The sequence below is a fragment of the Ursus maritimus genome, unplaced genomic scaffold (genome assembly GCF_017311325.1).
Source record: "Ursus maritimus isolate PB19 unplaced genomic scaffold, ASM1731132v1 scaffold_21, whole genome shotgun sequence".
Taxonomy (NCBI): domain Eukaryota; kingdom Metazoa; phylum Chordata; class Mammalia; order Carnivora; family Ursidae; genus Ursus; species Ursus maritimus.
Genome location: NW_024424564.1, coordinates 52,698,383 through 52,712,359, shown reverse-complemented (window position 1 = coordinate 52,712,359; position 13,977 = coordinate 52,698,383). Strand labels below are relative to the sequence as shown.

The following is a 13,977-nucleotide window of genomic DNA, read 5'->3' as shown; positions in this document are numbered from 1 at the left end:
TGAGTACCCACTGTGCCGGGAGCTGAAGACACAGCCGGAGAACCATCCCCTGAACTCACAGAGCTGATGCTGTAGGAGGGGAAGCAGACAGGAAACACACCCGTCAGGGTGGGACGAGGCTACAAAGAAAAAGGAAGTTGGGTGAGGGACAGACCCCACAACAAAAATGAAAGGGCAATACACAGACCAGGGAGAAGTTTGCAAGACGTGTATCTGACTAAAGACCCAATCTAGAATATAGAAAGAACTCTTAGAACTCATAAGAAGACAAACAACCCAATTTTCTAGAAACTTGAACACAAGCTTCATCAGTGTAGCCCTATGGATGGCAGATCAGAAGGCATTGGGCTCCCAGCTCAGCAGGGAGTCTGTTTCTCCCTCCGACCCTCCCCCCCTCATGTTCTCTCTTTCTCGCTCTCGCTCTCTCTCGCTCAAATAAATAAATAAAATCTTTTTTAAAAAATAGTGGTAACACCGAATGCTGGGAAAGATGAAGGAAAACTGGATCACCCACCCAGTGCTGCGGAAACGTAAATGGTTTCCAGCCACCCTGGAAAGTAGGTCGGCAGTTTCTTCTCAAAGTGAGCACGTACTTGCCCTGCGACCCAACAAAGGCACTCTTGGGCATTCATCCCAGAAGAAAATGAAAGCTGTTCGTGTCAAAGCTCACACACATGTTCACAGCAGCCCCAAGCTGGAAACACCCGTGCGTCCCTCCGTGGGGGAATGCCACGGCTAGGGGAAGTGAGAGCAGGCGGCAGCATGCAGGGCAGGGCCTCCCTCCCAGTCGTGGGAAGATTCTGGCTTTTACTCTTGGTGAAACCTGGAGCGGAGCAGCCGTGAGAGGACAGGACATTTTAGCAGCATCCCTGACTGCCTAATGGAGAACCGAATGCGGAGGGAGGCAGGAAGCAGGTAGACAAGTAGGTAGACAGGGACACGTGGAACTGTGCCCAGACAGCGTTTCTCCCCTGGGCCATTCTTCACGTTATGACAGCATGTCTGACTTGACGCAAACCTCTCCCACTGCCCCGTCGTGTTGTGAGGCCGGGGATTGTCTTACAGGGCACCACTAGGCGGGCAGGGAGAGGGTGAGCTCCGCGCGACGAGGTGGGGGCCTCCCTGGGCAGGGGGAGGAACTGCAGGGAACGGTTGCCCGGGGCCCCAGTGGGTGTTCTGAGCTCCCAGGGGCAGCCCCATCCCCAGGTACGCCCCGCAGCTGGCGCAGGGGAGGAGCGGGATGAGCAAGGCACCCGCGCTGTCCAGACCACCAGCCCTTTGCCTCTCAGCAATTTCCATGCCCATCCTCAGACGGTCACATGAGCCACAAAGCAGGGGCGGTAGGCTACCTCTCCAGCCAGGCAGAGGGCTCTGAGGAGGGGGCTAGAAGGAGACAAAATGATTCGGTAATTTTGATACTCCAGAGGAAAGCACGGGGCATGAGACCGAGGCCTTGCTCAAGGGCACCCTGGCCTCCTCTTTTCTTTGTTCAAGCAGCCTGTATGCTGTGTTGCTTGTAAAATTTAGAACTATTATTTAAAACTGGAGGAACAAGAAATATGATGTCCCAGGAGCTTGTCACTGTTTACTCAGCATCTATCCACCAGTGACAGGACCATGGAATACGACGTGGGGCCTCAGGAGCCCTGGGTATAGAAATGGTAGGGATCTGAGAAAGTACCACCTCCTCCAGGAAGCCCTCCTGACTATGCCAGCCCTGATTCCTATGGTGCTTGTAGCCTGACCTGTGTGTTGAAGGCCAGACCGTGCTCTGTCCAAGGCTCTGCTCTGACAATTCCTCTGTGCATTTCTGTTCTTCTGCCCAAATGGGTGGCTCCAAGCTTTCTGAAGCCTGGGGTTCAGGGTTCTGTTGGGTTGAATTGAATGGCATCACTTTGTGATTGATCAGGTCTCAGAAAAAAATCACCTACTTTAGAGCAGGCTTCCCTAGCATTCTGACGCTCTTTGCATAGATGAGGTCAAGGGCGCCCAGAGAGGTTACTTCCTTGCCCCGGGTCACACAGCATGTCTGTGTGATCAGCTAATTGAGAAGCCATGACGGAGGTGGCAAGGGAGGTGAAGCAATATGTGTGCAGAGGCAGAAAGTTCAGCTCTAAAGTCCCTGCCATCTCGGCCATGGGACAGACGGGACAAGGGCTGCCTCAGAATCTGAGACGTGAGCTAGGAAAATTGCTCTGTGGTTACGTATGGTTAGAAGTTTCCGTGAGGCCTTAGCCCAGACCAGAACTCATGAGCCACACTCAGCATGGCCCACCCGCCTCTGCCCCCGCCCCCGGGTTGTTTGGCTCAGATTGGAAACAGCCGGCTGGAGGTTAGCAAAGGCTTGGCCTCGGCCTTATACTGCCCCTTGGAAAGATGCTGGTTTACCTGCCCCGCCCCCCCCCCCCCCCGGGGCTGCATGGGAGGGGCGTGGGAGCCGCCTTCCGCAGGAGCCATCAAAGGACTTCAGGCAGGCTGTTTTGTCCACAGAAGTGTGTGTTGGGGGGGACACGGTGAGCAACAGTGTTGCTGTCTCGGTGACAGGCAGGTCCTGGCTGAGCAGGAGAACAGAGGCCAGAGACAGAGTGGGGTCACAGAGGGTAGGTAGGGTTCTCTTCCTGCCCCTTGGGCGTCTCTCCTTCCCAGTCCCCATGCTGAACGGGCTCTGTCCTTTGCCTCCTCTGTTTTCCCCTTAAGTGATCCCAGCCAGTCCCAGGGCTCCACACACCATGTTTGCTCAGCGTATCGGAAAGCCTGCTTTGCCTTCCGCTGTCATGTGACTGTCAAGGCCAGACGGCCGGATTCGGCTGCTAACACACACGGAATTCCTTGGTAGACGCAGACAGCAAAGGCGAGCCGAGCAAGACCCCAGCTCCCTCCGCTCCAGGTCGCACAGGCTGACCCTGGGCTGAGCTTTCCTGCTACAGCCACAGCCCCAGGAGGGGAGGAAGGTGAGGCAGGAAGCCTCAGACCGCACCAGGACCCAGGGATGGGAAACCGGCTCCTGGCAGCCTCCCACACCTCCTGTGCCCGCCTGTCCTGGGGTGTCACAGGGCGTGCGGCCGAGACTCAGAGCTTCAGGGAAGCCTTGCCTCCGAGGCTTATGTGACTATGTGTGGGGGCTTCTGGGCACAGGCTGGGAGCTGTTCCCGTCCAGGTACAGCCGACCCTGAAGTCTCAGGGGTCTGCAACCCAAGGTCTCGTTCCTGTGTGCGGGCCCCCGTGGGCTGAAGCTGAGCTCCGCGCACGTGCCTTCCTCCCTCGTGCCCCCCGCGGGCAGGGCAGCCCCCTGGCGCTAGGCTCCCTCTCTAGAGGGGAACCACCCGATGGCTCTTAAGTAGCCGCTCAGAAGTGGCCGCAGCGCATCCCGGGTGGGGCCTGATGCCGGTGGAGAAGGCAAATATAACCTCTTCACAGTGTGGGGGGTGGGCCGCGGGTAATCGGGCCAACAGTGTAATCTGGCTCCTCTGATACCTCCAATCCTGATATCGGACTGATACCGAGCTCCCTCCAAGTTCCAGACCTGAGCACGCCACTGTCTCCGACTCAGCTCCACCTGCTACATCACAGGCAACTTACAAGTGACCCCAAAGTCCTGATTCCCTCCAACCCAACCTGCTTGTCCCCCATTTTGGTTGAGGGGACCACCAGGTACTCAGCAGTCCCAGCCCCAGCCCCAGAAGTCACACTGACTCCCTTTGGCTCTTCCTGCCCTTGCCGTGTGCTGAGCTGGGGGCCAGGGGGTCACGGACATGAATCCGCCCTCCAGCTCGGTCTAGACACCGCTATCGACGACGACACCCGCGAGTGCGGCCCGTGGTGGAGGGAGGGACAGTAATGACTGTTGACATGCACTGTTCCATTTCGTCCTCACCAGCGCACAGTGGATGCTGTCTGCACCCCACTCACGGCTCCTTCTTTACAGATGAGCACACAGAGCCTGCACGAGGGGCAATGGGTCACCTAAGGACTCCCGGCGGACAGGTAAAGTCAGATCTGAATGATGCCAGAGAGGCCGTGCTTTATTCACAAGACCAGCAGCCTCTCCCAACGGAGTCTCCTTGGGGCCAGAAGCAGGGCCTGGTTGATGCTCCCTGGGGAGTGGAGACTCATCACCAAGGGAGCCGGGTCTTTCCTGAGCAATGGACAAGCGATCATTCATTTGCTCACTTATGGCCCCAGCATGTGTCTGCCCATCTGCGTTCCAGCGGCTTGGTCCCTTCAGCTTTTGGGTCACGAGCTGGTGCCACAGGGTCTCCCTAGCTGGAGGTTTATGTTCCCCGGGGCCTCAATCAGCCAGGCCGGTGGAAAGAGGACTTGGCATCATGAGACAGCCACTGACCAGCCACTCCAGTGAGGGGGGGAGTTGCTGCTCACAGACAGGGGTTTGGGTTACCTGGGGGTCTTGCTTTTCAAATGGGGGGGGGGAAGGAGGGAATGGATCCAGACCCAAATCCATTGAATAATTCTGGGGCCCTCTCCACAGTGACCGCTGCACTCCCGCTGTTTTGATACTAAAATAAATACAGGTGACATGGCTGGCGGGAACGCATAATGGTACGGCCACTTGGAAAACAATTTGAAGTTTCCTCAGAATGTTAAACATAGAATGGCCATGTAACCCAGCAAGTCCACTCCTAGGTACATACCCAAGACATCTGAAAACAGGTGTTCACACAAGTACGTGAAGACGTATGCTCAGAGCAGCCCTGTTCTAAACAGCCAAACTGTGGCGCGATAACCAAGGGGTGGAAATAACCCAAATGGCCACCAATGGATGAACGAGAGATCCATACAACAGACTACTTACTACTCAGCCATAAAAAAGAACGAAGCTCTGACACCTGCTACAATGTGGGTGAACCTCAAAACAGGATGCGAAGTGAAAGCAGTCAGGCACAAAAGGCTGTATGACTCCATTGATGTGAAATGTCCCGAGTAGGTGAATCTGCAGAGGCAGAAAGCAGATGGGTGGCTGCCAGGGACACGGGGTGGGGGAGGAGGAAATGGGGAGTCACTGCTTCATAGGTACAGGGTTTCCTTTCGGGGTGAAGAAAACTTCCCAGAACTAGGTAGTCGTGATGGTTGCATAACGTTGAGAATGTACTAAACGGCACTGAATTTTTTTGCTTTGAAATAGTTAATTTTATGTTATGTGAATCTCACCTTAATTAAAAATAAAATAAATACAGGCATGTTATAAAGCAGAATGCAAACTTGCATGAATTTCCAACCACAGCAGACTTCCAGGGAGCTTTGCCCCCCTCTGCTGCTGCTGGGGATTCTCCGAGGGAAGCTCTGGAAGGACTGTCCTAATGGAGGCAGGGCTGGGGAGGATGCACAAGACGGGGGAAGCGGGAATTCCAGTGGCTGCCCAGGCCATCCTGCTGCGTCCTAGAAGACAGTCTTGAGGGATCGGGAGCAGGTCCAAGACTTACCTGGGCTGGGTGCCCTCTTGAGAGCAGCACCATGGCTCCCTCCTGTCCCCACTGCCCAGCGCCTGGGCTCCTCTCAGCTCCTGGGACCCTCAGCTGCTCTGGCTTCTCCTGACCCCTCCCTGCTTTTAGGCTTCTTCCCACAACTTCTGCCTTCTCAGCTTTGGAAGCCTCTAGCGGATCTGCGCATATCTCAGCATCCGTGCCCCCAGAGGACGATCTGGGGCCCTCAGAGCACCCCATCCCACCACTGCTGATAAAGGCCAATGGGGAGCCACGCTGCCACTCAGGAATGTGGTCTTACAGCTGACAGCGTTCCTGCTTTATAACCCAGTCCTGCTCTGACAGACTTCCTCTTTTGGTGATGGCAAGTGGGACCATGACTCGTTTTGCACCTTCCCCAAAGAGAAGCGGCCTTGCTACCTGGCTTGGAAGACAGAAGTGAGTCACCTGAGCCGAGAAGCAGGACTGGGAGAGTCCCTTCACTCCCCAAGTGGACTTGCTGTGTCCGGAAGCCTCTTCTGCCCGCCCACCATGGGGCTTTTAGGGAAAGCTGAGGAGGAGCCTTGAAATTAGCAGTTTACATCAGCCCATTTTACAGATGAGGAAGCTGAGCCCCAGAGGGAAGAAGATGGCTGCTGGGGCTGACAGGAGCTGCCAGCAGCTGCCCCTGGAGGCCCAGTTTGGCTTCCAGTACCTCGTAAGCAGTGAACCCCAAACACCATCTAATGACTGCACACACAGCCTGTCTCTCAGGACGCACGCCCCAGCTCACCAGAGGCGATCGGGGAGGGGCTGGTTCCCCCATCTTCCAGATGTTCCAGATGTTCTGACAACCCCGTTTTCCTAATCTTCACCACCTCCACTCTGACTGAAAATCAGCCTCCTGCCCCCACCCTCTAGAGAAACAGTCCAACCCCTCCATATGACATGGACTCATTCATTCATTCGTCCACCTTCTCGCTCATTCATTCGGTCTATCTCTATTGAACTCAGAATCGTGGGAAGATTTTATTGAAAGTATTCCTGCAAGTTGGACCAACATGCCTTGTTTCTCTGCGGGTGGGGTCAGGGCGTGTGAGCCCCTGCTCCGTGGAGACCCCTGGGCGAGGCCAGCGGGGAGAATGCAGAAGCCCAGGAGTGGTGCCCGGGGTTCAGTCCTGGAGCTTGCTGGCAAACACCTCAGCCCTGGCCAGCGTTGGCCCCCGGTTCACAGACGTGTATGCAGCCTCCGAGGTCCCCAGGGACCCGGGGACGGCCTCCTGCGTGATCTGGGAGTCGTGTGTCGTTTCCCTGTCCGAGCTGCCCGTGTCCCTGACCGAGGGGATGGAGAGGGTGAGGGTTAGGGGCACAGAGCAAGCCTAAACCCCTCTAGCTGGTCAGGGACTTGCTACTTACTGCTTTCACAGATGTCGTCTTAGGCATGCACAGCAAAGAATGACCAGACAGAATGAACAAGTGTAGGTGGGAGCCAGGGGAAGGCTTCCTGGAGGAGGGGACAGTTAGTATGCCCTGAGGGAGAAGGGTGGGGCTGAGAAAGGCATTCCAGGCATGTGATAGGAAGGGCTGAGAGTTCTGGGGCAACAGTGGAAAGTGTGGTGGAGCTGGAGCTGGGGTGGGGATGGAGGAGGGATAAATGGAAGAGCTGGGCCGAAGTCAGATAACAGGACATTCATTGCCAGAATAACGTGTTGTCCAAAAGGAGGAAGGGACAGAAGCAGGTCCCGACGGCTCCCAGGTCTGGCCAGACAGACCAGACTCTTGGTGGCTACTCTTATCTAGTATTTGTTTTTATTACTTAAATGGCAGAGGGCAACCAGATGTGCAAGTTCACTGCCCCCTACTCAATCCCCCACCCACGCGGCTTTTTCCACCTGGCTAATTTCTGTGTCCACTTAATCTCACCTACTCCGAGAAGCTTTTCCGTCTGCTCCCCCCATCCACGCTGGGACAGGCACCCCTGCCATCTTCAAAGCCTTCCGGGGGCTCCCTCCCTCTCGCTGAGAAGCACGCGATTCATCCCTGTCCTGGAGAGACTTTGCTCCCGCTGCTCCTTCCTCCAGGAAGCCCACCCTGGTGCTCCAGGCAAGATCTTCCTCACCCTCCTCTGAATTCCCACAGCACCTGCTGATGCCTTGCTTCACCCCCTGGGCCGGCCTCCCAGGATTAGGGGCTCGTGCACACACCCGACATCCCCCCTCGCAGCCTGTTAGCTTCTCCGGACACCCACAGGACGCCTCAAGTCCCAACCCAAACACACACCCATCAGAGCTGTTGGTAGCGTCAAGAGACGCTCTGTTTTAACTGGCTGTGTGACCTTGGGCCACCCTTCCTCCACTGTGCTCTCAGTTTCCCCACCTGTCCAGACAGTGGGTGAATTACGACAACAGCAGCTCGTGGCTGTGGAGCATGCAGGTGCTGCCCTAAGAAGACTGTAGGGATTATGTCACTGAACCGTCACGACTCCACAGGGAGGATAACACTGATTAGTGGCCCCATTTCCCAGATGAGGAAGCTGAGGCATAGAAGGAGAGGTGTGGGAGCTGAGACCCGCGCACAAAGTGCCACTGCTGAGCCCCTCCCTGCCCAGCTGAGTGACCCCGGACACTGCTCGCCTCTCACCGGACCCCACCCCACTCCCTTGCCTTCTGGGCTCGCCCCCACCTCGGAAGACCCTCCGGGTGGAGCGTGCCCAGGGTGCCCCCGAGTCTCGCCCTGCAGTGGACGGGTACTCACAAAAGGCTGAGGACAATGGCGCCCGCAAAGGCGATGAGCAGGAAGAAGGGCAGGGAGCCCAGGATGGACGTGACAACGATCATGCCCCCACTCCTCCGGCCTGGCCACGTGTCGATCGCCGCGTACGGGGTGGCTGACAGGACACAGGCCCACTTACTCCCCAGACCCTGCACCCCTCAGCCTTCTCCCAGGGACACACGGGGCCCCCCTGGCCTGGCAGCCACAGATCTCATGATGAAGCCGGGACCCGGGTCAGAGTCGGTCTCCCCCCAGGACCGAGGTGCAGTTAACTTGCGCGCCCCACGTCCATTTCCCGACTCCCTCGTGTGTCTTGTCTTTTCCTCTTTTAACTGTCTTTCTGCATAATTTTAAATTCTAAATGAACTCAACTCTTCTGGTGAAATGGAGGGGACCCGGATTATAAGCAATTAAAGATGCGACAAGGGGCCCTGGTCTAAGGGAGCCACGTACACCATGGCTCCCCTCTGCTCTGGCCCATGTCACCCTCCTGGAACTAACTGAACAATTTATAGGGCCTCCTGTGAGCCGGCCGCTTTCCGGCCGCAGTCCCATGAAGACCCGCCAAGACCCGCATTCTGCAGATCGCTCACCCACTGAGGGAGGCTGAGCTCCTGTTCAAGGGTACTCGGACCCCAGACTCAAGTCTACAGGTCTGTCCGGTCCCAAAGGGCACACTTTCCCCACACACCGACCTCAGGCCCTGCCCAAAAAGAGCCGGGCCTGCTGCTTTTGTCTGGATTACTCCAAGGAACCCTGCTGCGGGTCAGAGCAAGGATTTTTCTTCCCACATCTCAGATGTGGAGACTGAGGTCCTGAGGGGTTCACAGAGCAGAGGTGCAGAGGCTGGGCTGGAACTCAGCACTCTCGGTCCCAGGGCAGCCCTGTTGCAGGGGGACCGCAACACACGGGCGTGCCACAGGAAGGGTGGGCGGGGGCCACGCCCGCCACACGTGCACACATGCCTGTCTGTCTACGCCCCTCACTAGCCTGTGACCTCAAGCAACACTTCAGAGCTACTGCGGGCCCTAAAGCTTACCATGGGGGTGGGGGAGGGGCCCTACAGGTAAAATTCTCGGCTCTAGGCTGAGCCGTGGTAGCATGAAGTCTCATCTTGGGGGCCAAGGTGTGGGGAGGGGGCTGTAAAGTTCGGGTCGGGTGCTGTCAAGATTATCGTCGGAAATCTCTTCCATTGCCTCTCAGGTTCAACAGACACGATTCTGTGTATAAACCTCAGATGCGTGTGGAGAACCTGGATGGAGGCTTGAGGAGGGACAGGGCAGGACCACAGGCAGATGCCTGGGCCTCTGAGCCCCCCCACCTTCAGGAAACCCACCCAGTCCCCAGAGAACAGGATGGAGAGGTGGGCACCCCCTGCACTGAATCCTAGCCTCCGGAGCTATCCAGAGCCATCCAGAACCATCTGGAGCCATCTCACGTGGCTGTGAGGTCTCAACAAAGGGCTGGGTTAGGATGGAAAGGCAGGATAAACTCCATGCCCCTTGGAGGCAAATGCCTTGACTTCAGTCATGCCCTCCGACCCTTCTTCACCTGCCTCTGCTACAGCTCCTGGTCCTCAGGGAACAGAGGGGTCAGGGGATTTCAGGTCCAACCATTTTAAGATGCATTTTCCTCCTCAACCCAGTGGCCTGCCTGTGTCTGGGGAGACTTTTCTGAGGGACAGCCTGAGTGTGCTTTCCCGGGTTCCCCTGAGGGTCGCCCCCCAGCCCAGCCCCGCCACTTACGCCGGCTGGTGCAGATGGGGTCCGACCACAGGGTCTGGTCCTGTACCAAGCCCGTGGACATATTGACAAGGACGTATTTGAACCTGCAGGGGGACAGAGAGAACGGGGACTTCTGTCCATCCTGTGCGCCCCAGCCACAGGCAGGTGGAGGGATTAGGATGGCGGGTGTGGGGGGCAGAGGGAGTCCTTCTAGGAGACGCAAGTCTAGACGGCCACAAGGTAAGCTCTGGGCAACAGGACAGTGCTGTACTTGGCCTTGGTGCCGTTACCCCCTATTCCTGCCCCTGGACCGTTCCACGAAGACTTCAGGGTCAGTGGCCCTCCTCTCAGCTCTCCGTCTGGGGCCCCCTGTCTCTACATTATCTACAGGACGAGTGTAGGCTAGTTGCTGAATATTGACCCACGTGTCCTTGTAGTACTCTTGCCTTCCGCCGTTCCCAGCCTGGTCCTTGGTGCACAAAAGGGACTCAGAAAAGAAAAAAAGGAATAATACTCATTCCCCACCCAGCCGCCCTGGGTCAGGGCTTCCCTCTTACATAGAAAACCCCAGCTGAGCGTCACTAATCATGACGAAAGATCAGCGCAAGGTTCACAGAGCCGGCTCGAGGCTTCAGACGCGGTCAGCTTTAAAGGATGGGTATTCTGAGAACTCAAGAACCAACAGCCTCTCATTTAACACTTCCAAAAAACGAAGACCCTTAAAGTCTCTACAGCCTGCAGTGTTTTGCCTAATCTCCTATTTCTCTGGGTTTGAAGAGGAGAATTCCAGAAGCCGGGATATGTGCCTTGTGTCCCCAGGTAGGAAGTTTGAGGAGGCTGGTGGAAGGGGAGGTTTTCCCACATTAAGAACAAGGTCAGAGATAAGAGGTTGGGCGTGGGGAAGAGGACACTGCGGCTTTTCCCTGTGGCCCAGGCCAAAGGCGAGGCAAGCCCTCTGACAGGATGGCAAGTGAGCAATGGTCTCGGCCCGGTGCGCCAAGCAGGTACAGGGACTCCAGACTCAGGTGTTTCCATGGTAACGGGAGAGGGCGTACCCAAGGCTTTGGCACCAGGCGAGACCCCATGGCCATGGATCAAGGCTGAGCCCCGAGCTCTGCACAGAGAAGAAATGAGTATTGGAGAGGAATCAGGGACCAGCTGGCGTTGGGAGAGGGGGCACAGAAGGGTACACTGGAAGGAGGTAGGAAGACGCAGAGGATGGGGTGGGAGCTGGAAAAGCCTTCAACGGGGCTCTAGTTCACTTGGGGCCGCTGCTTTTCAAGCAGTGACCCCCTTCCCTCTCTGGACCAGCTAGTTTCCTCCCCTGGTGAATGAAGCCTATTGGGTAAGTAACTGGCATGCAGGCGATGAGCCGGGACCATGTGCACAATTTGTGGAGCCCAGAGCAAAATGAAAATGCAGGCCACCTGTTAAAACAATGAAGAATTTCTAGATGGCAATGGCAGAGGACTAAGCCAAGCAGGGGTCCTTCTGAGCACACGGGGCCCTGGCTCGGCCCCACGGCCCGAAGCACTCCCCTCCAGGAGACCCAGAACAGTCCTGGCACAAGAAATAGGGCCTCTCACGCCTCGCGCCTCCTGGGTCTTCCTGAGTGGGGGCCGGGGCATAGCTGCCACTGCCCCGCAGCCGCTCACACCCACCTGTATTCCGTGGCTGCTGACAGGGGCGGGTTGCAGAGGCCCTGGAAGTTGGGGTCGGACAGGCAGGTCCCGTTGGCACCCACCCTGACCAGGTATGCATTCAGGATTTCGGAGGCCCGGGCCACGTCCCCTACAGCATCCAAGCTGGGCAGGTCGCTGCAGGGGGTCAGGTCAAAGGCCGTGGCCTTGTAGGGGCCTGTCCTCCCTCCCTCTGTCTGCTGGAAGGTGGAGCTCAGCGGGATCATGCTGCCATCCTGCACGGAGGCGTTCCTGGAGCTGGCTAGAGAGACAGCGTTAGCAGTGAGGGTCCTGGCCACCCCGGCTGGACAGGACTCACTCAGCTGGTCACCCAATACCCCGGAACATCCACTCTGAGCTAGTGCTGTGCTGTGCCCTGGGGTCCCAGGCGAAGGCAGGGTCAGGTCCTGCCTCAGGGGCTCCCTGTGCATTGGAGGAGATAGACAGGAGTGCCCCCGACTTCGGGCAAGAGGAAGGCTCCTCTTCCTACAGGCAGGTAAGATCTTACAGGTCCTCCCACCCCAACAGACTTCCGTCACTTTCCCCCTGAGAGCGCTGGATCTTTTTTTTTTAGATATGTTTACTTATTTGAGGGAGAGAGAAAGAGGAGTGCGGTTGGGAGGGGGTGAGGGGGAGGGAGAAAGAGTCTCAAGCAGACTCCCTGCTGAGCACAGAGCTGGCTGCAGGGCTCGATCTCATGACCCTGAGATCATGACCTGAGCCCAAACCAGGAGTCGTTGCTCAACTCACTGGGCCCCCCAGATGCCCCTGGATCTTCTCTTCTGCAAAATGAGAAAGGGGGGGTCATGTGGTACAGGGGAAATAGCATAGAGTCACACAGACCTATGCTGGGTCCTAGGTCCCTTCCTTACTTGCTGGGTGATTTTGGATGACTTGCTTTACCTCTCTGGACCCCCGTCTGTGAAATGGGAGAGAAACAGCCTGCAGTATGCACAGACTGGGCCCGGGCCCAGGTGACGGCTCTGAACGAGCTGTTGTAAATGACCAGCTGCCAGACACACCAAAGGCTATCCCTGGGTTCCTTCTCCCAGCAGCCCAGGATTGCTCCGGTGAACGGGCGGGGCTGGCCCAGAGTACATGGGGCCAAGTGCCTGGTTCCCCTGGCCAACGCCAGGCGAGACTCAGCTGGGGAAGCCTGGGGAAGGGCTAGGGCTTGAGACACCGCAGAGATCTGCATTCACTTTCCAGCTGGGAGCTCCCATGAATCCCTTGATTCCTTGCTCTGTGATGGGACAGTTGTCTTGCAGGCTGGTCATAAACATTAGCCCCAAGGTGCATGAAGCTCCGAGCACGATGTATGTGCTCAGTGATGGGGGCTGTCTTTCTTTCTCCGCTAGCCTGCACATCTCTCCAGGGCAAGGACGCATGTGGGGCTGCAGCGCACAACCCAGGGCTGGCACCGAGCAGCACAGGTACCTGCCAGTGAGGTACACGGGGGAGCTGAGAGACAGAGCTAGAACATCTGGCTGCCTGCCTCCTGTCCTCCTCCCTGCACACAGGCCAAAGACCCTTTCCGTGCAGCCCGACGGCAGCAGAACCCTTACCTAGATCGACGAGAACATAGAGGTAGATCTCATAGGTGCCGTCGAGGGCCGCTGAGCTGTCAAACACGCAGAGAGGCTTTTCCAACGCCACAGTGGTGAGGGTGGGGTTGTTGGTGGCAAAGGTCACACTGGCCAGTTGGGGCTGGAGGTTCACACCTAGAGGAGGCGGTGAGGACAGGAGCTGAGCCCCAATAGAACTATCCACACCCATGGGCACACTCTGTGCGCCCCCCACCCCGTGTCTGCATACAGTAACTGTGCACCTAGGGTGTACCAGGCGCTGGGGCTCACCCTCCCCACAGGCCATCTCAGGAATTTGTCTCAGACCCAGGCAGCATCCCTGCCCCCACCAGCCATCCCCCACCCTCAAAACCAAGCAGTCCAGCCTAACTGCTGCCCTGTCTCTCCACCCCCAGACGGTCAGTTGCCAAGAACCGCACTGCCTCTCCAAGCATCTCTTCACCCAGTCAGCCCAGTCTGGGAGTTCTACTCTCTTCACTTGGACCCCAGGAACAAGCCTCCCCCCTCCCAGTCCTTTGCTCTCTAACATGCAAATCTGACCCTGTTGCTCTCCTGCTAGGCCCCTTCTGTGACTCCCCACTGTGTTGGAAGGGCCTCCAACACAGTCCAGCCTCTGTGGAGGGGCATCAAAGTCCCGGAGCTCTGAGCTTTGCTTCTTTGGGTCACCAGCCTCACCCCAAAGCACCCCCCACCCCACCCCATCCCACCCCATCCCATCCCATGCTCCAGCCCTGCTGATGGGCCGTGGTCCGGAGATTCCTAGGATAGACCATGCCGCCTCCCTCCTTGAACTTGCCCA

General features: G+C 57.2%; 1 protein-coding gene across 2 annotated transcripts in view; it reads right to left on the bottom strand.

The window, feature by feature from the left end:
- Nucleotides 1–6,433: 6,433 nt before the first annotated feature.
- The window catches only part of UPK3A (uroplakin 3A), an 8,108-nt gene continuing 564 nt past the window's right edge, over nt 6,434–13,977 (bottom strand). Inside the window, exons 2-7 of one of the 2 annotated variants that reach the window (XM_040637699.1) lie at nt 13,158–13,313; nt 11,575–11,854; nt 9,935–10,017; nt 8,172–8,304; nt 6,834–6,921; nt 6,434–6,749 (exon numbers count right to left, since the gene is read on the bottom strand). In XM_040637699.1, coding sequence (XP_040493633.1) covers nt 6,618–6,749; nt 6,834–6,921; nt 8,172–8,304; nt 9,935–10,017; nt 11,575–11,854; nt 13,158–13,313 — 872 coding nt within the window. In that variant the 3' untranslated portion in view covers nt 6,434–6,617. The remainder of the gene's footprint in view (nt 6,750–6,833; nt 6,922–8,171; nt 8,305–9,934; nt 10,018–11,574; nt 11,855–13,157; nt 13,314–13,977) is intronic. The other variant, XM_008702899.2, reaches the window with a different exon arrangement.